General features: G+C 40.1%; 2 protein-coding genes and 1 long non-coding RNA gene across 8 annotated transcripts in view; 1 reads left to right on the top strand and 2 right to left on the bottom strand.

Moving 5' to 3' along the window:
- Positions 1–17,032, bottom strand: part of mkln1 (muskelin 1, intracellular mediator containing kelch motifs) — a 32,077-nt gene extending 15,045 nt beyond the window's left edge. For 2 of the 6 annotated variants that reach the window (XR_006828472.1, XM_046071620.1), the window contains exons 1-10: positions 16,904–17,032; positions 15,725–15,794; positions 14,432–14,574; positions 12,746–12,834; positions 12,505–12,614; positions 9,805–9,997; positions 9,538–9,654; positions 9,221–9,286; positions 4,337–4,449; positions 3,339–3,551 (exon numbers count right to left, since the gene is read on the bottom strand). Coding sequence is in view for 5 of the 6 variants with exons in the window: in XM_046071620.1 (XP_045927576.1) it covers positions 3,339–3,551; positions 4,337–4,449; positions 9,221–9,286; positions 9,538–9,654; positions 9,805–9,997; positions 12,505–12,614; positions 12,746–12,834; positions 14,432–14,574; positions 15,725–15,794; positions 16,904–16,983 (1,194 nt within the window). In the remaining variant the exon portion in view is untranslated. Of the gene's footprint in view, positions 1–3,338; positions 3,552–4,336; positions 4,450–9,220; positions 9,287–9,537; positions 9,655–9,804; positions 9,998–12,504; positions 12,615–12,745; positions 12,835–14,431; positions 14,575–15,724; positions 15,795–16,140; positions 16,232–16,507; positions 16,527–16,903 lie in introns of those variants that run through there. The other 4 variants (XM_046071621.1, XM_046071622.1, XM_046071623.1 and 1 more) reach the window with 4 other exon arrangements.
- The window catches only part of net1 (neuroepithelial cell transforming 1), a 202,451-nt gene that overhangs the window by 124,153 nt on the left and 54,858 nt on the right, over positions 1–23,440 (top strand). The window lies entirely within an intron of this gene.
- LOC123984645 lies at positions 19,800–23,008 on the bottom strand. Its single transcript, XR_006828479.1, has 2 exons — positions 22,468–23,008; positions 19,800–20,077 (listed from the first exon to the last, which is right to left on the bottom strand). It is a non-coding gene; the product is annotated as an uncharacterized LOC123984645 (long non-coding RNA).

Consider the following 23,440-nt stretch of genomic DNA (forward strand, 5'->3'; position numbering starts at 1 on the left):
CGGCGCTTTGCACCGCAGTGAAGTTAGCTTCACGTTGGACTTCAACATCTATTGAATGTCTAACGTAAAACTAATATCCAACTTGAAACTAACTTCACTGCGGCCCGTTCTTCCACACGTGCCGGTGTTGCAGAAAGAAATTTGCATTTAAAGTAATGGACGAGCCACACAACACTATCCAGCAGTGCCAGTCATGATGTGTGTGTCAGTCAGGAAACGTTAAATGACTTGCCCACGAATAAACAGCTTTCTTTCTAGTTCGCCAAGACATGCTGTTGTTGTGATGTTAGCTGTAGCAGCAGGAGAGCTGTGCTGCTTGGCTGCTCTGGGACCGTCTCGTCCTCCCATGTTAGCTTTGCAGCAGCAAGTACCATGACATATGTTTGTCTTGGTATTGGATTTTTTCTGAATCGCTTACGTTACCCCAGCTTTATACAGGAATCCTGAAGTGAAACTCAAAACCTTTTTAGGACCTTTTCAAGACCTTTTCAACATATTTTAAGACTGCCACGCCACTTAGCTGTAACCGATTAAATCAGCCACACACCTTTAAAAGGGACATTTTTGAGGTTGAGGTTTGAGGTTTTAAAAGTAATTTAAGTATATTTATAACATATTTATTGCCTATATGTCATCAGGTTGTAACGCGACCTAAAAATTGAGGCATTCACCAACTTTCTCAGTTGCCTATAAACAGCCTGTATGAGCAAACAGTTTTCTATATAAAGGACTGGTCAGATTTCCTGCGAAAAGCAACTGTCTTACACAGGTTATGACGTTTATGTACGCAATATTACGGCAAATCATGTGAAACAGTGTGATTTTGTGTTTTAGTTGGTTTAAACTAGATAATTTGAGCTTGCCTGCAATGATATGCGTGATAACTTTCATCGTCCACTTGATCAATACAACAAAATTCAAATAGGCCAGGAGGGAACAAAGATGAAGAGAATAAACTGAGTGATGAATAATGGAAGTAGTGTAGGCGGTGTAGCACAGGCACAGCCTGGAGGAGGAATTGATCTAAATGACTGTATTAGTATGACATTAAATTGAAAGTATATTGTTAATTTAATAGTTAACTAAAAGTTTGATATTAATATATTCATTATGTTACTAAATTCAATATAATTTCATATAAAAGAATATAACTTACCACTAGTAGGCTAACGTTATAATATTAATTAAAATTACAGCTGATTCAGTTTGGGGTTGTTTTTTATTCATTAACTTTGTGCAAGAAAAATACTCTAGGCTACATGATAGTCTCCAACCTTGATTTTGGGCAGGCTACTAACTCATCAGTAATCATAACCGTTTATGCAGAACAATGAGTTCAACATTTATAAAGTTTGTTGCAGCACATCAAGCTTTTTTTAAATCCCGCTCCATCCAGGCTGAGATTGATTGACAAAAAGTGACACTGACGAGAGCATCGGCTTTATGAAAAGTTGAATTTGTTTCAATAAAAGGCAAAGATTTAGCTAAACAGCCAAACCCACACGCTCCTTGGATTTTCCCTGTTGTCTTCTGTCTTACCGATTCAGCTGCTGGCAGCGCATCTCGCTCTTGTTTTTCAGGAACGGGGCTGTTCAAAGTGGCCACAGAGCGACCGGCCAACCGGGTTACTCCAGTTACCACTGATCGCCACTTAGACTATGTTTTGGGGGGAGATTACGGGCAGTTGTATTCGTAAATCACTTTCCGGTTTGCACGGATCTATTTTTTAGAGCGTTTAAAAGTGAAATGGGCACTCGGTAGATCCCTGCGCCTAACGTTACAGAAAGGAATCACAGTCGCTACTCTCTGCCGGTCTAGTATTTTTGGCTATGCATTATAAATAAATACGTTCACCTACACTTTTAGCAAACAAATTTTTGGACAAACGGGATTTTCACATTGAAAAAAATATCTTCAAAATTTAATACCTTGTTAAATGGCGATTAAGACTTTAATACTTAATTTTCGCAAAATTGATTTATTACCTTTTAAGACTTTTTAAGACACCGCGGACACCCTGTTATAATGCAGAGAAATATCCCGAGTTACAGTTGGAAATGACATATTTCATACAAAAGATGTTTTCTATCAAAATATATATCGTTATTGGGATTTGAAATGACCTTCTGCCATTCTGTTCTGTAATGGTCTACTTATTCTTAGACCAACAGATGGAGCAAACTGTTTAAAACGGTTTCATGTTGATTTAAGTAGTGCTCCTAAATTTTGTGCTGGTGCTCCTAAAATTTGGAGCCCTTTGTAAAGGGGACATTACGTCTGTCACTCCAGTTATTAGCCTGCAGATAATGTTGGAGTCAATACATTCAAAGGCGGACGTACAGGACATGCCCTCTGGAAAATATAAACCCAACTTACATTTCATTTGGTAACACTCAGTATGTATAACTGTTTTTTTTTTTAATGGCAGTAATCTTGTAATTTACATTTAAAAAGTAACCCAACACAGGTTATAGTGTAAGTGAATATCATATTCAACTGGGGGTTCAATACATCACACTTCGTTTTAGAAAAATTTGTTATTTTTCATATTGCCAATATGCTGATATTTGAGCGCCTTAACTCTTCCAGTAAGAATGATGCTATGAGCCACTGTTGAAAGTTTACATTCTTCAAAATAAGACTAATACAAGTTATCTCACTAAACTAAAAGATAATGGAAGTACATTCATCCGTTTCTTTTAAGTATGGATTGTTACAAATACGCAGTTTTAAAAGCATCAAGCAGTCACACAGTGAGAAAACATAAAACCATGAACAGAAAAACTGTTGTTTTATGATGGCATCCTAGCCCTCTGGATCAGATCTAATCATAAGGTGCCTAGAGATTCCCATCCCTATATTCAGTACTATCCTACACTCAACTCTGGACCTGAAAGCAGGGGGCGTTGCCTAAATTCTAAATTCTCAAGAAAAGAATTTCAAATACAAATGACTTTGTGACTCAATGTGTTTGAATACTGAAGGTGCATACTTCTTTATTATGCCATACACTAAGTTACCTGTTTATCACATCCACCTACCTCAAACTGAACATGAAAGGTATAATCTTCAGTTTTTTTTTTTAGCTTTATGCTCATTTGAGGCTGCGGTTTGTGGTGCTGTTGAATTGCACAGCTTTATACCAAGAGGTGTTTCTAATATTTTGTGTACCCCATTTATATCGTTGATGGTAGACTATATATTAGTCTATTTCACAAATGTATGGGCCAGGTTTGAAATGACTCATCACAGTTGATCAACCACAGCTAAACATTCAGCTAGTGTGTAAAGACATACGAGATGTAAGGGAGGTACAAACAGGAAGTGATTCCACCTACCTGGTGGTCAAACACCAACTTTGGCCCTCCATCAGCTGATGTGTCCTCACTGAGTAGCGTCCAGGTGTTGGCGTCGATGTCGTAGCGGTAGAAGTCGCTCTTCAGAGACTTGCTGTTCCGGACGCTGGAGTCCAGGTACCGGCCCAGCGTGTAGATCTGACGTCGCTGAGAGTCAATACACATCTTGTGGCACGAACGGGCACTCGGACCACTCTGATTGGTACAAAGGAGCCAGAAAACTATTATATTATATAAAATTACTTTTTTATATATATAAAATTAGTTTCTTAAAGCAATAATGAGTCGTGATGAGTGGTGTCCGCTATAGTTGAGAACCACCAATATGTTTAAACAGGACATAGAAGAATTATTCACAAATATTGATCGTCAAACCAACAATTTCAGGCACTAGTGAAGACTATAAATCATCATAACTAGACTTCAACTCCAAACACGAATAAAAACAAAAAGGTTTTATTAAAAGCTTTCTCATTAAACACCTAATATGTCATCTGCTTTTCTTTAAGTGTTAGTTCAAAGACGAATTCTGTGTCCGAACTGTGTTCAGTGGTTAGGAGAAAGAATGGGGGGAAAGTGGGTTCACTAAATCCATCCATCGGGCGAGAAGCGGGGTACACCCTGGACAGGTCACAAATCCAATTTAGACTCTACATGAAGACATTAATTAATTAATTTAAAATGAAAATTTTTGTGGTACATCTTCTGAACAAGGGCTGTGTCACGTCTCTGTGAATTGAGCATTATGATACTTTCACAGTATTAATATAGCAAATAGACCTGCTTTATTATCAAAAAAAAAACCCATGGAATTCTGCAAAGGGAGCCTTTAACAAAATACAACCATACAAAGATAAACTGAATTGTGAAAGTTTGAGTGAAAGTTAGAGGTCTTGACAAGGATTCCTGCAACTTTTTAATCATTTTAATACATACAGCTTTATTACCAAGTAGACAAAATGTTTTCCAACCCCACTCACCTCTTTCTCAGTGTCTCTGGAGATGCAGGCCCACTGGTTCTCCTGAACACTGTAAGCCCAGAAGTCAGCCAGATCCTGTGTGCCGTCCCAGCCCCCAAACAGATACACAGTCTCTGCAGGGAAAAATCAGCAACACCACAACATTAACCATCGTCTCTTCATGTGCATTCTGCTTTGGAAAGCACAGCTGAACGCAAGCGCTCTACCATCCCTCCACTCAGTACAAACACATTCAAGCAGATACTGTGAATAATCAGATTAAAGGTAAACAAAGGATTTAAAGTTCCCCATGGTGAGGTGAACTGACATGGAGTCTTTTTCTGTAGACAAGGTAATCGACAGAAAGAAGACATAGTGCGATCCAGCCTGCAGCATTTTCATTGGTTCTCTGAATTTATTTTTTGAATATTTGACCATTAAGACACAGATACACATTTCAAAAGACACTTAGCCTACATTAAAATTAGTCAAGAAATTCAGCAAGAGGTTTGTTTTAGGAAAATGTACTATTTTGCAAAGGCTCCTGCAGTGTTTATTGTATAAAGACTTTGGAGAAACTGCAGTTTCCAACCAGTAACAGCAAATTTGTTTTGTTTTGTTTCTTTTGTAACCAAAAGTGTCTTTGCCCGATTAACTTGTTCACAAGGCTGTATAAAAACAGAGGTCAATATGGCATTTTATGCTATATGGTGTGGCCGAAATCCCTATTAAGATACTGTGAATTTGAGATGCAAATGAAAATTGTTGGCTGAAGCGGAAACCTAATATAATGAAAACATTTCCAGCATACCAAACAAGTACATTCACATTTTTTTCCCCATTTATTTCCCCCTTCTTTTTTTTTTTTTTTTTTTTTTTTTTACCATCACATGAATTAAATAGTCAAAATGTGCTTTTTACTCCGTGTTTCCCACAGGATTTGAGGGGTGGGTCCGAGGCCCGAGAGGGTCCGGTAAAGTAAATTACATGTGTCCATTTACTTTTAATGGACATATGTAATATGTTTTATACTTTGCGTCTTTCTCTGACACTTTAAAATGATTTCACACTGCCGACATGTCAATGTAACTGTTCGTTAAAAGTTATTCGGTCTTTTGACTTAGTTGGCCAAACACCGAAAGTGTTTTTTGCTATTTTCGGCCGATTAATTTCGGTGACCGAACGTTCGTGCATCCCTACTGTGAATCTGCGAATTTCAAATATTAAATGTTAAATATTCACAAAACATATTTGTGAATCACTAATATTTGGGAACTACTCAGTAACAAGACTGCAAAAGAGGACATGGTGTTACAAGACATGATGTGTTGTGATGTACAATTCAATGGGGCTTTATTGGCATGGGAAACAGGCGTTTACATTGCCAAAGCAAGTGTGAAATAAAAACATGTACATAAACAGAAGAATATACTACCTCTTCACAACACTTTGGTGTTGTGTCTCAAGTTAATAAGCTTGCTAGTCTCTGTGAAATCAGCACTGTTTGGGTTAAATATAAGCTATAAGCATTATAGTTCTGGCAGATGGGAGTTGTGGGAAGTTGCGATTGTATCAGAGACTTGTGTAGGAGGAAATAAGTCTTGCCATTACTGCTGCAATTCCAAAACAGACTACAAGCCAGAAAGTTGTGAAAGCCAAAAAATATTTAATGAGTCAATGGTTATGATCAACAATAGGTTTGTTTGAGTAGAAAATATTTATTGCACTTTTAATCAGTTTCAGCATAAAGTTTTTGTATGGCTGTGAATGTGTGCCTTAGTGTTGGAGGCAGAGGTAAACCTTAAATTATATGAACTAAGCACTGGTTTAAAATGACTCCTGTGGGCCAGAAGCACTATTGTATAGTGAGGATTGGGATGGGACAGGAAAAGTCTGACTGTCTGTGATACAGCATTCCAGCATGAGATCATAACAGATGATATTAGCTCCATAATAATCAAAGCAGAAAATAATTACTCAGGATAAAAATAGGAACAGAAGCAAATGTGAAAGGATCGGCACAGAACTGGTAAAGCAATCATTTTCAAAGCCTAAATCTTCAAGACAAGCCTTGTGTGGTTTGTTTTTAAAATGTATAGATATCTGTTCTTTGTCAAGCTCCATAACAATCATAATGTACAGTGAAAGAACTACTGCTGGGATCAGAAGAAAAAAAGATTGGGGCAAGACAGTAATGGTGACAAAGAATCATTTATAGGAGCCTGAACATTTTAATATTAAAAGCCATGCCTTGTGTTGAGACACACACAGATTCTTTGGCCAAACACTTCATAATATTTAAAGCAGAAAGTAATTAGAGAGAGTTAAAATTGGATCAGGGTGGGAATAGGATGTGCCAGGACTGGTAACAAAGAAATCATGTGGGATCTCATATCAACATCTACCATCAACTAGGGCTGGGGCGACTCATCTATGCAATCGACGTCATCGATTACATGACGTGTGTCGGTGTGGCGCTGTGTGCAGTATAATGAAGTACTGCACACGGTCAAAGCAGGGAAGAGGTGAAGCTGCAGCTGAAAAAAACTCACCTACTACCATTTAAAATTTGGCAGTATTTTAGACAGTTTTCACAGCAGTGCAGATGAGAGGCAAGACAGTTTACTGTTAGTCCGCACAAGCTCCATACATTAGGATTATCAACATGAGGAGTGTTAGCAGTAGTCCATTAAAATTGATTTTCTAAATGTTTCTTCGTCACCCCATGATAAAAATTCCTGCACCGCTGCAGTCATGGTAACGTAATGTTACACTATGCGTCATCTAACATTCAGCGGGTTTATATTTTCCGTTCACAGCTAACAGCCACATATGACTGAGAAAATGGCTTAAACTAACCTAACAGATTGAATCATTTCAGTTCAGTTCATTTCTTTCCCCCACACTGATGCAAAAATACATTTGCCAGTGATTATTTTACTGCATATTACTCCAGTGATGAAATCAATCCATGTCAGAGCCATTTTACATTTCAGTAAAAAAAAAAATAAATAAAAAAATTGGATTCTCTAGTTCAGGGAAGGGTTGACATAAATCAATGTGTCACTGCAATCCTTAAATTTGAGGTCCAGTATTTTCTGATCAAGCATCTGACAATTATGGTCTGTTATCTCTCTAATAAAGGCAGGAATCTGTGTGTGTTTCGATTGCGTCGACAACCGTTCCTCCGATTGACCTCACACATGGCGGGTGTGTTGCTGTGGACCCAAGGGAGCGCAGTGTCACATTTGGTGTAATCTGGACAGCCGACACGTTCAGAATAAACTTTGAATAAACTGCAGTACAGTGCGAGCCGCTCTGCTCTATACCAGGCACGATCTCATGGGCGGGGCTTATATGCTCCGATGTGGTAGTTAATTGTTGAAAAGGAGGTTTGATATATGTTAGAAATGAATTTGTTTGACAAAGCTATGACTTTAATGAAGTTCTAAGGAAGTGCTGAATATGCAGTAGCCAATCTCTGCCATTGTCATGTTGTTTCAGGGTTATTAATGCTGTATGTGAAACAAAACGAAGGCAACCGGCAGCGCTTGTAGAAGCAGCAGCCGGTAGCTTCTTCAAACGTTGCTACACTTTTGGTTTTTACTTTTTCCGGTTTTACTGCCAAAACGTGTGACCTCTGATATAAATACAGTCATTGGAAGATGAAGACAACGTTTTTAGATTAAAGAGCAACAGACCACGATCCACATCGGACCAGGTGCCACGGCGGGTGCTGTAATCGCTCAGAGGAGAGGAAAGAGAGCTAGAAGAGGAGCCATGCTGGCCCAGCTTGGACTTAATTCTGCTCCTAAAGAGCCGGTCTGGACCAGTCAACGGAATTCAGAGAAACTCGTTACAGAGACCTGCCCCATCAACATCCCGGATAAAGCACTCGGCAGGCGTTCCATGTTTCAAGCTGTCAGAGCAAGACTTCGGCGAGATGAGAGGAAGCGGACTCTGTGTTTTACATCGATGATGCTTGGTTCTCAAACACAGTCAAGATGGACTCTGTTTCCCAAAGGTCACATCTGGTTGCTGCTGTTCACATTCACCCCAGATGCAAATTCAAAAAATGCACTGTGGAATGTTCGTGTATATACGTGTCTGTATAAATGTATATAAATAACTGTATATATTGTTTTATTTTATATGTTACCATATTTTAATATAGGCCTACACTTAATTATCTGTTGTGTGTGTAGCATTAAGGAACTACAAATTTTTGTTATGCAGCCTTGTGCTGTATAACGACTAATAAACAACATTGTGTTGTATGTGGGAGGCGTCACATCGGCCCCTGTGAACCTGCACAAGTTATTATTGATATCATAAACCAGCAGTGACTGGGAAATTAGACTCGTTCATGCAATTATTCTTTCTGTCTCTAATTCAGGATGATGATACATAATAAGATATGTTTTTGATATTTATTTTGGATAAATTGTTATATTAAAAAAAATCATTAGGTGCAGCCCTACTATCAACTACCGCTACAAAACAGAGAAATCAGTGTGTGAGGCCTGAGACACAGACCAGAGGGATGCAATGCCTTCTCTCAGTTCTGACACAAGTTGCAGACGCTGCATTACTCACACACAATGCAGGCTTTTGTTTATCAGATGGCCAGTGGGGAAGTACACCACCAACAATGTCGCCAGATACAGAAACAAAAACAATAGTTGTGTGTTTGTCAAAACAAAAGTTGTGACTAATGTGCTCTTAGAAGAAAAATGCCCTCAGGACTGTTCTTTTGGCGGAGAAGGTCTGGAGGTGGAGCGGACGGGAAGGGAGAGTTCATTTCATTGAACAGTAATAGAGCTTTGCTTTCAGTCTGTGTAGGAGGGTATGAGTCATAGCATTGGTTAAACAGCCATGTCATAACACTGGCTGCGTGGGTCTCACCAGTCTGGACGTCAATGACCATTTGATGTCCTCCCCTCATCCCTGGCCTGTTGTCGTCACCATCACCTGCAAAGAGGAGAGGAAGGCGCAGACAAGGATGGTGTATGAGTGTGGGAGACGGAAGATGACGCAGAGGAAATGGATAGAGATAATGTAGAATGGGTGGAACGATGGGAGGAGCAGAGGGCGAGAGGGAGGCAACAAACAAACAAAAAGGGAAGGCAGCATCACTTTAGCAACTAGGCCACAGAGCTTTCACTGTGTGCTGAAATGTTTGACAGATTGGGAATAATTCCCACTTGAATAGATGCTCTCACTGTTCAAGTCGTCTCGGTTGATTTCTTGGGCGCTTGTACCTTTGTTGCATTTCGGGATGATCTGACTCCACCTGGGCTTGTACTCCTGCTGGCTGATATACTGGTTAAACAAACCGTCTACCGAAGAAAGAAGAGGATCAAATATTGCAAAATCACTATTAACGCAAGCAGAAATAAGGCATATAGGATTTGACTAAGAACCCTTAAAAAAAAAAAAAACCATTGAAGTGATCTTAAACTCAGCAGTAACCTGTAATGGTACTATACCTCTCACAGCTTTGTCTATGAGCTCCTCGCAGGCGTCAAAGTCTCCTTGCAGCACCAGCCGGTCATGCAGGTGGGTCAGCATTGGGTGCTCCAGTGCTATCCGAGTCTTCTTCTGCAGTGACTCAAAGGCCTCTGTGTAGTTATGCTGTCTGAAGTGCTTGAGGCAAAGGCGGATGGCTTCCTGTTCTCTGTACTGCAAGGGCATGATGGAGAGGAAACAGATACAGGCTCCAATCAACCCACAAACATAATCAACTACTGCTATGCCTAGTTCAGACTACACGACTTACAATGTCAGAAGATAGCTGAGCTGTTCAGACTGCAACACTTGTAACGAGAGTCTTGAAGTCGGTGATACTATGTGATAGGCGACAGGGGGTCACACACACACACTACATGAGCTGGCAACGACTGTCACTTTACTCTAGAGCTGTGCTATATGACGATATCATTTGATGATAGAAAAACGTCTATTGTTTACAATTATGCTCTGTTATGATTATGATACTGTTGTCTCGCAAATTCTACACTTTACTGTAATATTTTGATGAGGGAACATCGCTATGCACTGAGGTGAAGTTAGTTTCACGTTGGAATTCGTTCCAGCCATGATGTGAGTGTCAGTCAGTTAACGTTAAATGACTTGCCCACAGACATCCAGCTTGCTTTAGAGTTCATCATGACATGCTGTTGTTGTGATGTTAAAGAGGTGGTATCTGGTTTTTTCCCTCCTCTCCTTTATTAAGTTATATCCCTTTTTTGTGAATGTAACAGGTTTGCAAAGTGAAAAAGCCCAAAGTCCAGCCCAAAGGGAGTTCCCATCTCCCACAGAAAACTCTGCTCTGAACTGCCTGAAAACAGCTCGTTTGTAGTCCAGCCTTTACTTCCCTTTCTTGTGACGACACAATGAAAATACGTGTCATAATGCTCGCTGAGCGGCTAGTCCGACACTCCCTCAAAAACACCGGTGGAAAAACAGTGAGCTGCAGCACACAGCTCTCCTCTCCCTTCCAAACAGTCAGTGGACATAAAGTTGTTCCTGTGATGTAGAGACAGAGCTCAGTTAAAACTTTATGGATGAAAGATACTTTTGTTACAGATTAATAACTCACCACTCTGAAACTCTTGCTCCAGTCCATGTTGCCAACCAGCCTGGCAACATGTAGCCTATAGCTGAATCAAAGCTGTTTACCGGCTTCTCACTGACCCGCCCTTCTCTGCTTCTGATTGGCTAGTAGTCCTTAACTAGGAACTGAGCATGTGCAACTTCCAACAAAGATCATTTAGAGACTAGGTGTATCACTCCATAGCTAAAACGAAGCCTTCAACACAGGGTGAAAAGAGGAGCTGCAGCAATGTGCAGTGTGACAAAAAATATGGTGTTTTTTGAAAATTAAACCATGTAAAGCTGTTCTGGTACAACCCCTAAATAGGATTTTGAACCTGAAAATGAGCATAACATCACCTCTTTAAGGCTCGTACAGACTACAGGACTTTCAGCGTCAGCGGATGGCCGTGCCGTTCACACTACACAACTTGCCGTCTTGTGTACGGGAGTCTTGAAGTCGTTGTGGCGTTCCCACTACGTGACTGTCGGTGACAGTGGGTCACACACTACACGAGCTGACAGCGGCTGTGTCACCCGACGCTGGACTCCAAACCACGTTTTGTCAAGAAAACACGTGAAATGAGAAACATGAAATGACATGAACCTACACTCGAAACAGCTGGCTACCGTCAGGCTGTGATCGGGAGTAAATCAGCAGTTGATTGGCGGTCGCCAGTCGTTATGTGCCGAGTGGCAAATCGGGCTAAAATTCGTGTAGCGTGAACGAGGCTTTAGCTGTAGCAGCAGGAGAGTTGTGTCGCTGTCTGGAGCTGCTGTGCTGCTTGTCCTCTCATGTTAGCTTTGCAGCAGCAAGTAGCATCATCGTGGCATTTGTCATGGTGTTTGATTTCTCCCTTCTAAGTTCTCGCTTACCCCACCTTTATAATGCAGAGAAATATTCCAAGATCCAGAAATGTCATATATTTCATTGAATTTACAAGAAATATGTTCTCTAGCGGGATATATATCGTATTTGGGATATGAAATTACCTATATCGGGGTATGAATTTTTTGCCATATGGCAAAGCCCTACTTTACTTTACTTTATCTGGTCTCCAATGCCATATGAACTTGGGTGACACTAAATACAGGGTTTATACAGCTTTTTAAGAGTAAAACTGAAGCACTGCAATACTTCGAGACTCAAGGAGGAACAACACAGTTTACAGAACTCCTTTATACCCGCAGCAATGTTTTTGTTTTGATAAATTTACCAGCTTTTCATAATATCTTTGATCTTGTGTTTTGAACATGATTATTTAATGCTTGCTAATTTCCACAGTATGGACTCAACCGAGGTCTTACTGCACAGTATCTAGCTATCAATGTATGTGACTCCACTGTGAAGCCATTTTTTATGAACTGAACTGCGATTTGCTCATCCTCCCAATGTGGGTGTGAAGGCACTAGCCAGCTGTAGGGTTGGACATTGTTCAGACTGTATCATTATCTTATCCATACACTTATCAGCCCGGTTCTTTTTCATTACTGATTAATCAATCCAATTCCATATTCAGACCTGCTGAATTCATAATCCACTCTTCAAGCCCGAGCCTATGTCTGTAACCCCCAGGCTACCCTCAGGTGCTTACCTTGCTGTACCAATTAAGGCAGGGCTGCACAACATCAGGATCTTCGATACCGTGCAGCTCAATGTACCAGATGCTGAAATTAAAACTAGGACCCCAAGACATCAGAGGCACTGAGACACACAAAGATGGAGAAAACAGTGTAAAAAGACCGAAATGTTCACTGTGGGGTTTTTTTCCCCTAAGACTAACAGAAACCATTTCAGAAACCACATGCTTAGTGGTTGTCACCTATAGTTCTCACCTATTTTGACAAATCTGCAGGGAAACATCTGTTCGTCAATCTTGTGCTTTAAGGTGAACGTTTCCTTGTTGTAGTCATTCTTAAGGCCACTGGAAGAGAAGGAAGTAGAGACTGGAGATGATGCAGCTGTTTCATAAATTATATTACTGATGATTATTGAGATGCGATGCCAACTTCTTCCATTAGATGGTAAATTTATGTTAGTCATTCAAATATAATAATAAAAATAATAATAATAATAATAATAATAATAATCCCAGTATACATGTGGATGTGTATGAGCAAAATATATTCTAGAAATGGCAGCATTTTACAATTATCAGGTATCACCAGAGCTGGCAGACAAATGCAAAATTTGCTAATACACAAGCTTAAGATTGTTTTTCTTCTGCTTTTCCACAATACAGTTCTTCCAGGAATTTGTGATCATCTAATCATAAGAATGATACAGATACCATAAGTCAGGGTATCCCGATCTGCAATCTGACACTGTTGCATTTAGTGACAATAAAAGTCAATATTATGCACTAGGGAATGCTAAAACTAGGGCCACCAGCCAACCACGACAAATGAAATTAATAGCTAAAACATTACATTTTAAGTAAGAAAGTACATTGATAAAAACTGAGTGAAACTATTATGTGGATCAAATAATCAATGCATAGAGGGCTTTTCCACTATGTAACCCTTAATATTTTAGTCCTGGTTTATTTGGAGACGCCCGTAGTTACTGGTGGTAACAGCAAATGCAGCTTAGTACCACACATTCCAGAGTTCGAGGTACAGCAAGCAAACTACTCCTACAAATTGGCGTTTTAATAAAGAAGCCAGGCACTAAATGGCCTTGGTCTATTATTCTGTGTTTTATTATTTTTTTATCTCTCTCTCTCTCTCTCTCTCTCAGCATAAGCTCATTGACAAACACACTGCATTTCCTACATCTACTTCATAATAAAACTCAACTCATGTTTTGCCAGTTAAATGCTTCTAAAGTGAAGCTGCAGCAGTAGGAAAAGTTCGGTTTTCAGCAGCAGTACCTTTATACAACCTTTCTTTCACCCATTTCGTAATGCAGCAAATATGTAAATATTGCCAAACTTGCAGTGCGCACAATCACCATTGTGTTACTTTATTCGGCTATAGATAGTGACTTTACAGACATTTATTTAAATAAAAATCTTGGAGATTATTACTTTAACAACCTGTAACTTAGTGTGGTTCTATTAACAGGTTCTGCCTTTGTTTCCACTGTTCTCTGCCCAATTTGGGGACACGCTTCTGGGTAGTACTAAAGCCAAGTTCAGTAATGTTCAGATTTATTCAGAAGTATTTTCAAAACCTTCAAGTGCTTCCACTTTTAAACTATTTTTGTCACTATGTAGCGGGGCAGCATGACCAAAAGCTGCATATCTACAAATGATTTTCTCGTGAAGGACGATTGAGCTATTTTGCACTAGTTTACTTTAGTCCATAGTGTCCTACTGCAAGTAGGGCCCTTCTATTGACTGACTTTTTCTGACCTTTAAAAAGTTACATGCAAATCTGAAACAAACAGCAAATCAGTAATAGCTTTCTCCATTGTGGTCTGTCCCACAACTGAACTCCACTCACCTACCAAAAAGCGCATAAAAACTAGGTTTTCACAAAAAATAAACAGTTGGACTGGCATTAGTAGTAACATCTCACCTGGACAAAAGCTCTGTCATGTTCTCTTCACTCATCCCACCAAACACTTTAAACTTCTTCAAGTTGCAGACGTGAGTCTTCTCATATTTCCCAAAGGTGATGCTCTGAACAATTGCTGGCCTTTCCAATTTCAAGATTAAAAACTGAAGAAAGAGAGAGGAGACATGAAACAGACTGAAGGCAAAGAGCAGAGTTACGATGCTATTAGCGTGTGAAGGACTGCAGGAAATTGCCTGTGCTTATAGCAGGCCAGCCACTGTGAAAAGATTTGCTCATTATCTAAATAACTACAGCAGGGTCAATCTACTGCATCAGGTAAGTGGCATTACAATTTATGAGCCACATCCACATGCCACTGATGGTCTAACAAGCCAGGACATCTAATGACAAATCACCAGTGGCCATTAGGCCAGAACGAGTGGAGACCACGGGCCAGAACATTCATTAAATGTGCTAGTGGAAAGCAGGACGTTAAAGTTTACACCCGAGTCTTACCACATGACACTTTCAACAAAGTACTTTTACTGACTTATGAGCCCTCAGGCATTGATCTGCATTTACTTTCTGTGAACATGTTTTATTTTGTAAAGATCAGATTTAACTAGTTCTTTGCTAGATGCCCCACCTCAGCACTCTGGACATGGATTTAAAGTGAACTCCAGTCCCCTCTCCTAGTATAGTCTACTGTATTTTTGGGCCTGGCACTCACCCCTGTTCAAAGTGATGTAGTATTCTGAAGCCAAAACCAATATGCAATATCTTTCCCAGTCCTATCAGCTGCAACACATAGTTTAGGTATCTCAGATAATTATGTTGGGTTTTTATTGGTCTTTCAGTGACACACCGCAAGAAAGAAATGACAAGGCCACCTATCAACATACAAAATACCTAGATCAATAATAATGATCAATTTGGGCTGTAACTAAGTATGAATTAATGTGTGTTTTTTCAACTTATCGTTTGGTCTATGAAATTTAAGAAAATTATGGAAGACGTCCATCAAAATTTTCAAAATCCCAAAGTGACGTCTTCAACCAACAGCTCTCATATCAACAATGTTTCTTAAATCTTTAACCTCAAACACTGCTGTTTTCGGTCAAGATGGAAAACTAGCCGAAAGGAGTTTGTAAAGAAATCAGAAAGATGTGGCAACTGGTATTATTAAGACGCAAACATCAGACACCCTTAACTTCACAATTTGTTCTTAATGCACACGGTCAACTCTCATGTCAAGCTCCCAGGAAAAGTCAAGTCAAGTAAAGACACAATTTGTGTCAACATCAGTAGACCTACCTGTGGAGGGTAGTTGCTCTCAGAAGACCACCTGGAAGACTGATCATTAGGCTTGTCTACCAAGATATTCCTAAAGAACACAAACAAAGAAAGGTAAGGCGAGTACTGGTGACATAAACAAGGGTGTGTGTTCGTGTGTGTATACACTAGCTTTAACGGAAACATAACAGTACTACTGCTGAGGCAGTCCAGCTAAATTGTATTAGCACGTGCAATGAGCCCATTGATTATTAGTTAACATTACAGTATATTTACTATCAGCTAGCAGACTACTGTTGTTGTTAGCTAGCTTAGTTACAGCTAAACTGTGTGTTGAAGCAGCAACAGGCGAATGTTTTATGTGTGACTTCATATTGTTATGAATGTTAGTTATCGAACATTTGGGTTATGGGTTATTTGTGTTATTGTATGCCAACCATAAAGTGGGACCGTTCGTTTTGTAACAGCAGTTTCAGGTAACGTTACCCGGTGAAGAAAGGTGATTAGCTATTGTTTATAAGGCAGGGCTCTTTGGTTAACGTTAGTTAACAGCAGCTAACTATAGTTGCCTACTTGAGCTCTGGAGTCCAGAACGCTAATGTGGACGTTCGTTTTTACTCCACGTAACGTTAACGTTACGAGGGTAACTTACCGGATAGCGCATTGCAACCCGAAATATGCTAACATTAATATTTAAACAACTCATTAGTCTGTGTTTTCCTGACCTAGTGTCAATACAAAGTACTGAAGGTTGTTGATCCAAAACAAGCTCTTTTCAAGAGAAGAAAATCTAACTTAACGTACATAAAGCACCTTCAACGAAGGTGCAGTGAACAAGAGACAAACTCCCAACGTTATCTATTACATTATCTAAACGTCACTGCTGAAAGACCTCAAGTTCCAAAGAAATATCTAAAAGGTTGTCTTATCAAACGTACAATGTTCCACACACTAGCTTACTGTTTACCATAAACGGTTCATTGGATCACCAGCAACATCACTATCGGGCGGCTACGTATCAAAATCAAACGCCCCTATCGCCACTGACTAAGCTAACGCTAGCTAGCTGGGATCGCAGACGCGCTAGGCCAGTCAGGCCGGCTGGAAGAAACACTTGTGCAAAAAGGCGATGAAAAAAGACCCCCTGTAACCACAAAACCTAATGCATACGCCGTGCAAACCGACGTGAGCATTACTCACTCAGGTAAATATGTAGACGAGTAAGAGCTCCATTTAAAAACGCTGAAAGTGAGGACTCTGCTCTCAGGAACGACAGCCATCTTGTTGCAGAAAATAACAAGCAGCGGGAGGCTAGCAGGCGTGAGCAGTGACAGCCCTTAAAGAGACAGTACAGCCTGGCTTATTTTATTTGTACAAAGACGCGCAAAGTACCATTACCAAGCCAGATATTCCACACCTTTTTATATACAGTCTATGTTTCACACCCATCATGATAAAACATCAGGTGTTCACGTTATCATATTTTTCACATCATTAAGCTTTAACCAGTCAGCTAGTACTTAAAAGCTGCAGTTCAAAGGGCAGTTGACCCACAAAAATAGCAATAAAGCCTTATTAGTTAGGCTGCTACTTACCTCATTATTACCCCATACATTGAAATTGCATTTGAAAACTAATGTCCCTTTCCAGAAACAATGTCTAATACTTACATAAATGTTTGTAGATACCACACCTGTGCTCTATCTTATATTATATAAACGTATACTATATGTTTATCTACATACTTTTTATTTGTACATTTTCACACAGACAGATATCTGGGTATATAGGGTTTGCTACTGTTGGGTCATTACTAACTCTACTATTAACCGTGTGTATGCTGTGCTTTTTTGACCTGTGCACTATGCCCCAGTGACACCTCAGGGGTTAATTAAATGTGCTATGTCCTGTCAAGGCCTTGTTCATTTTTTTTTTTGTCCTGTCATTATTGGACTGTAGATTGTTGGCCTGTTTGATATTGCATTGGTTCCTTTCTGAAACAAAGACAGCACACCTCTCTGGGTGATCTCAGTTTTTCACTACATGTCGAGTCATTGGTAGTTTACAGGGTGGATGAATCATCGGGTGAGTAATATGAACGTTGCTTTATTCCCGTACACTGGACCTCTTTTAAATGTGATATTTAACATGTATTCTTATTTAAAATGTGCAATGAGATAACTTATATGCTTAACACAACTCTTCCTCCATCCCTCAAACCCCACCTCTTTCACACCACCCTCTGTTTGGAGGGATGCTCAAAGGTCACCGCGGTGTTATGAGCTAAATATTAACATCAGCATGCTAACATGCTCAAAATGACAGTGCTAGCATCCTTTGTTAAACAGTTATCATGTTTGCTGTGGTCACCACCATGTAAGCATGCTAAGATTTGTTAATTAGAACCAAATACAAACATCATTAGTTCTATTTAGTTGTAAACCAAAGTAGGCTACTGACAAATATAATTTTTGACCTGATGATGGTGCTTCATGAAAACTCATGGGATCACCACAAAGTAATTAGAAATCATCCTCTGGGGACCATGAATGTCTCTACAAATGTCATGGCAATCTATCTAAAAGTTGTTGAGCTATTTCAGCCTGGACCAAAGTGGTAGACTGACAGAGAGACATTTCCATCCACAGAGCCACCTGAAGCGTGGCTAATAAAGGAGCACTCTCAGGAACACTCTGTTAAGGTCAAAATGGAAAATGTTCAAAAATATTTTAAGCCTAAATAATGTATTCAAAAACAATAATTTAAAAGCTAGAGTGCATGACTGGTATAAATACATGTATAAAAATACATAAATAAATCTCTCTGTATTCACAGTATAGTGAAGCTTTTAAATCTGGTGTCTTTCTTGATGTTCCCAAATGCTACTCATTATGCCTTTAAGCACTCTGTCTCAATGTGAGTGCTATCAGTTTTTTTAATGCTATCATTTGCTAATTTATGGTACTATTTATTTAATAGCTAACTTATTAGTTATTATTACTAATGATATTAGTTATTACATAATAACATAACATAACATAATTGTTGTTACAATCCCTGATTTAGAGCTCAACAATTACTAATCTATCCAACAACTGATTAGTCAACTAAAAAAAGCAATTACAATGACTCACTTAGAAAATGTTTGCTGGCTTACTTTTATTTACTTAATATCATAAATCAAGTTGAGAAAGAAACCTTAGTTGACAGAATAATCTGATTACAAGTTTAGCTGCTCTAGAGCCTTCAGTTGTATCATGGACATGATCTCCGGTAGATGGAGATTGTGTAATATGATCAAAAGCTTCAAAACAACTACTAAATGGACTTTGGGGTGGGATTGTTTTGTCAATTATGAATTAAATGGTTGTCTACTTGATACATCACATTGGGCTCTGATTACTAACTGGTAACCACCTGATGACATGTGCTAGTCATCTGTCATATTGACATTTTCTAGACAAGTTAAGAAATTAAATTAACTATGTAATCAATAATAATAATCAAGTTTGGATAATATGCATGTGATAGATGTCTGTTTTATGCCTTCTCAATGGGTTGGCAGCACACAAGGAGCCACTATTAGTTGGCAGTGTCACATACAAGCAGGCAAAAAAGGGGGAAGCAGAGAGGTGCCTTTTGTTGTTGAGAGTTGTAATCCGCTCTAATTAAACCACAGGGGGTCTGCGAGCCTCAGAGACTCCTGGACCTCTGGTATGTTCACACGGCCCTGACTGCCAACGAGACCCTCCATCACACTGAAGAGAAAATCAAGTCAAACAGTATTCATGAAAGAATTTACGAGTTTCATTGACTACATTATTTTCTGTATGTATGTGTTTTCATCAACGTTTTTAAGTGGGCTATTTTTGCATATTTTTGACACAAGTAATTTATTAAGTAATTAATTTTGGTCTAACATTCAGCTTTCAAACACGATTTTTCTTTCAAAATAAATTGATAATAAACCTGCTGGGCTGAGATAATTGCCGTTTCTCTTGTTTCAGGCATTTCAGGCGGTTGGGAAATTCACTTTACTAGAATGAAGTAAATAACAGAAAAATATTTGCATTAGAAGCAACAAGATTCAAGAAAATTGTGGAAATTATGTATTGGGGACACAATAATACATCAAATGCCTTTTTCTTTTACAATAGAGATTAGTAGCGAAGGCACCCAGTGGTGTGGAATGAGGCACAGTAACAGTTGCTGTTGCTTTGGATTTGATATTTTTGTAAAATTCTGGTGAAAGTGTTAGTTTTTGATGAATCATCTGCAAGTGAATCTCTTCCAGGCTTGATGACGTGAAGGGAATGATAATGGAGTTTCTTCTAAGTGCACGTCCAGGGTCTGGCAGGGCCTTGCTTCCACTTACTGCAAATGGAAAGGCACTGGTCAAGTTTTGTTTGTGGGGATGTAAATCCAGACACTGAGAATACAAGTGAGAATGGTTTTATTATTAGGTAACACCGGCAAACGTCGCTACACCCTATGATGTAAATCTGACCATGGTTTTTATTGTATTTTTAAGTGTAGATTAGATTTTAGTTTAGGTTTATGTCATACTGTAGTCTTCATAGAACCTATTCACAATCCCATGATAGTAGCAGCTCAGTAAGGATGGCAGTCCTTAACTTTCTGTTAATTAATAAAGTTAAAATTAAAATATTAATTAGAGCAGCTTTAACAGTTAAGTTCATAACAGCATACCTTTAAGGCTAATGACCAAATTTCAGCCTGCATTCAGCTGTATTTTGAAATTACTGCAAATATAGCATGCTAACATGCTAAAGGTCATATGCTAAACATCAGCATGTTAAAGATATACACATTTCTGACTTTGGTCATTCCTTATGATATGATATGAAAAGGACACTGCAGCAGACAACATCCATGCAGTTACCCATAGGGTCTCTAACATCCAGCATTTCTTAACATGGTCGGTATTAATTTAACTACACAGGTTCTCACGGCCTAGCGTGACTTTTAGTCTTATTTATTTGATATCACTCCTGGCTGTTTTCCAAAGTATTTAATAATTTGATGCAATGAGCAATGTTTTTACGAGGCAGGAAATGTATCTTAAGCCTCATGGACACTGGGTGGGCAGGCAGGCAGGCAGGCAGGCAGGCAGGCAGGCAGGCAGGCAGGCAGGCAGGCAGGCAGGCAGGCAGGCAGGCAGGCAGGCAGGCAGGCAGGCAGGCAGGCAGGCAGGCGATGCAGTGGTTAGCACTGTTGCCTCACAGCAAGAAGGTTGTGGGTTCAAACCCTGGTTGCCCCGGCTTTTCTGTGTGGAATTTGCATTTTCTCCCCATGTCCACGTGGATTCTCTCCGTGCGCTCCGGCTTCCTCCCACCATCCAAACACATGCAGGCTAGGTTAATTGGTGTCTCCAAAATTATCCTTAGGTGTGAGTGTGAGTGGTTGTTAATCTATGTGAGGCCCTGCGATGGACTGGCGACACCCTGGACTGGCCTTTCGCCCGATGTCAGCTGGGATTGGCTCCAGCTACCCTGATAAGCGGTTGACGATGGATGGATGCTGGGCATCCTCTGGGAGAGAATGTATTAATGTAAACAAGAGGAAATGATCAACAAAGAAAGCTCTACTGGCACCTTACAGAGCACAAAGAAATTAATTTAAGCCAGGATAACCTTGTGCCTGCAGCATAAGCTGCACATAGCACATACTATACCTGTGGACTGGGGGAAAGGCTCTTGTCTGTCTATCTGACTGTCTCTTATATGAGGTCAGCTGTGTTTCCCCACAATGTTAGTCACCCTATGATGATGTCACATACAGTATGATCTCATGATGGAAGAAAGAAATAGCCAAAAAACAGGCATCATCAGTCCCACCTTCATCTCTATCATGAACACTGGTTCCACCTCTAATATCATCATCATCATCATCCTCATCACTATTAACATTCTTCATCATCATCACCATCACTATCACCATCCTTACCACCCATTTGATGTTACTTCAAAATCATCATCATCATCATCATCATCATCGCAACCATTAACAGTTATACTCATCATCAACATAACACATATCTTCATCATCATAGATAGAACATCACAAACTCAATAGTTATCTTCATCATCATCATCATCATCATCATCATCATCATCACACTAAGTGTTATCGTCATCACTACAACTATCCTCATCCTCATCATTATCACCATCATTCCTGTAAAAACAGTAAAACCAGTCTGGGTGGTTGTTTATGGCCTGCTGGTTTACTTTTATTAAAGCCGCAGCATCTTATTTCCCCAGGACGCGCAATGCCCGGCGCGCGCATGATCCGCCGTCACGTGGGAGGTCCCTTTAAGTTTCCATTGACAGATGCCTGAGCGTGTCACATGGCCATGATATAATGAAATGCAGGAGCAGAGAGACAGAGTGCGCTGAGCTCTCGGCTGATGGAGAAGAGGCCGAAATGTACGCAGTCATCAGCCGACCGCCAGCAGCCTGCGGGAGAGGGACAGCGTGGCCGAGCCGAGCCCAGCCGATCGCGGACGGGGCGAGCCGGACTCACTGCGCCTCATCACACGGGACCTCTCTTTTCGCAGTTGCACCTGCCAGCTGTGACACGCACTTTAAAAGAGGAGGACAATTTCCCTTGGTCCCGGAGCAGAAGAGGAGCGCCTTTCAGCGTGAGTGAAGTTGGCCTATTTGTAATAGCTCGGCTGATCGGCTCTGTATTGCTGCCGCAGGTGCGTTTGCGCGCTTACGCCCGGTTAGTGTGCTACCTACATTCTCTAGTGTGAGGACCCGCACCCACAAAAGTGTTTGTTGGAGCAAGCGCAACATTCCTGCAGGGGAGATTCTTGATCGTGTGCCATTTGCGTTTTTCTCGAACTCTGTGTTCGCCAGTGTCCGCATTCCAGGTGGTGTTGCGCACATGGAAATTGAAGTTGAAGTAAACAAGTGGGAATAGGGCCTCGTCTGGAGCTTCTAAACAGTGTTTTGAGGCTCAGCACGGCGCTCTAGGCTTGACTGGAAACATCCCGCCCCTCTTTAACAAGCCCAACCTTGAGCTCTGCGTCCAAGAACAAGTAAAGTTGTTGAAGAATCACTGTCTCTATAACAAGTTTAATAATAAAGTAGCCCATCATTTTAAATGTCCCCTAACTTATTGGAAATGTTTATAACGACGTGAGTAGGCCTATAACACTGTTCTAACTGTGAACGTAATTACGAGTGTCTAGCTTATAAGCAACGGTCCTTTTTGTTTAACAGATCATCCAGTTTTCCTGCGGGATGTCTGGAAACGTGCCTGTGAGGCGCAGACAGGGCTTCAATATTTAAATAGTCGCCAGTGAGGAAAACAAGAAAACCACCTGCCTGCTGCTTTGGCTATTGCGCAAATACTCTTTCTTTCTCTCTTTCGCACACACAGACACACACACACACACACCAGTCAACATTTTGCTGATTCATAACAGGGCAGTCACATCTGTGTGTACATGACACATATAGTTCAAACAGCCTCTAATTTTGGCTGCAGTTTCAGTATTGAGCAGTAAAGGGAAATAATCTCTGAGTTAATGCAAGTGGCTCTTCCGGAGATGCTTACCAGCAGCAGATGCTGACTGGGCCAACTGGAGGAAGCACCGGTTGATGTAAAAGGCTGGTAGATATCTAGACATGTGACTGATCATCACCATAAGGATTGGAGAGGAAACCCATGAAACTGTTTAGAAAATGATTTCTTTTTGACACACAT

This window comes from Micropterus dolomieu, linkage group LG16, assembly GCF_021292245.1.
Source record: "Micropterus dolomieu isolate WLL.071019.BEF.003 ecotype Adirondacks linkage group LG16, ASM2129224v1, whole genome shotgun sequence".
In the NCBI taxonomy this organism is placed as follows: Eukaryota; Metazoa; Chordata; class Actinopteri; order Centrarchiformes; family Centrarchidae; genus Micropterus; species Micropterus dolomieu.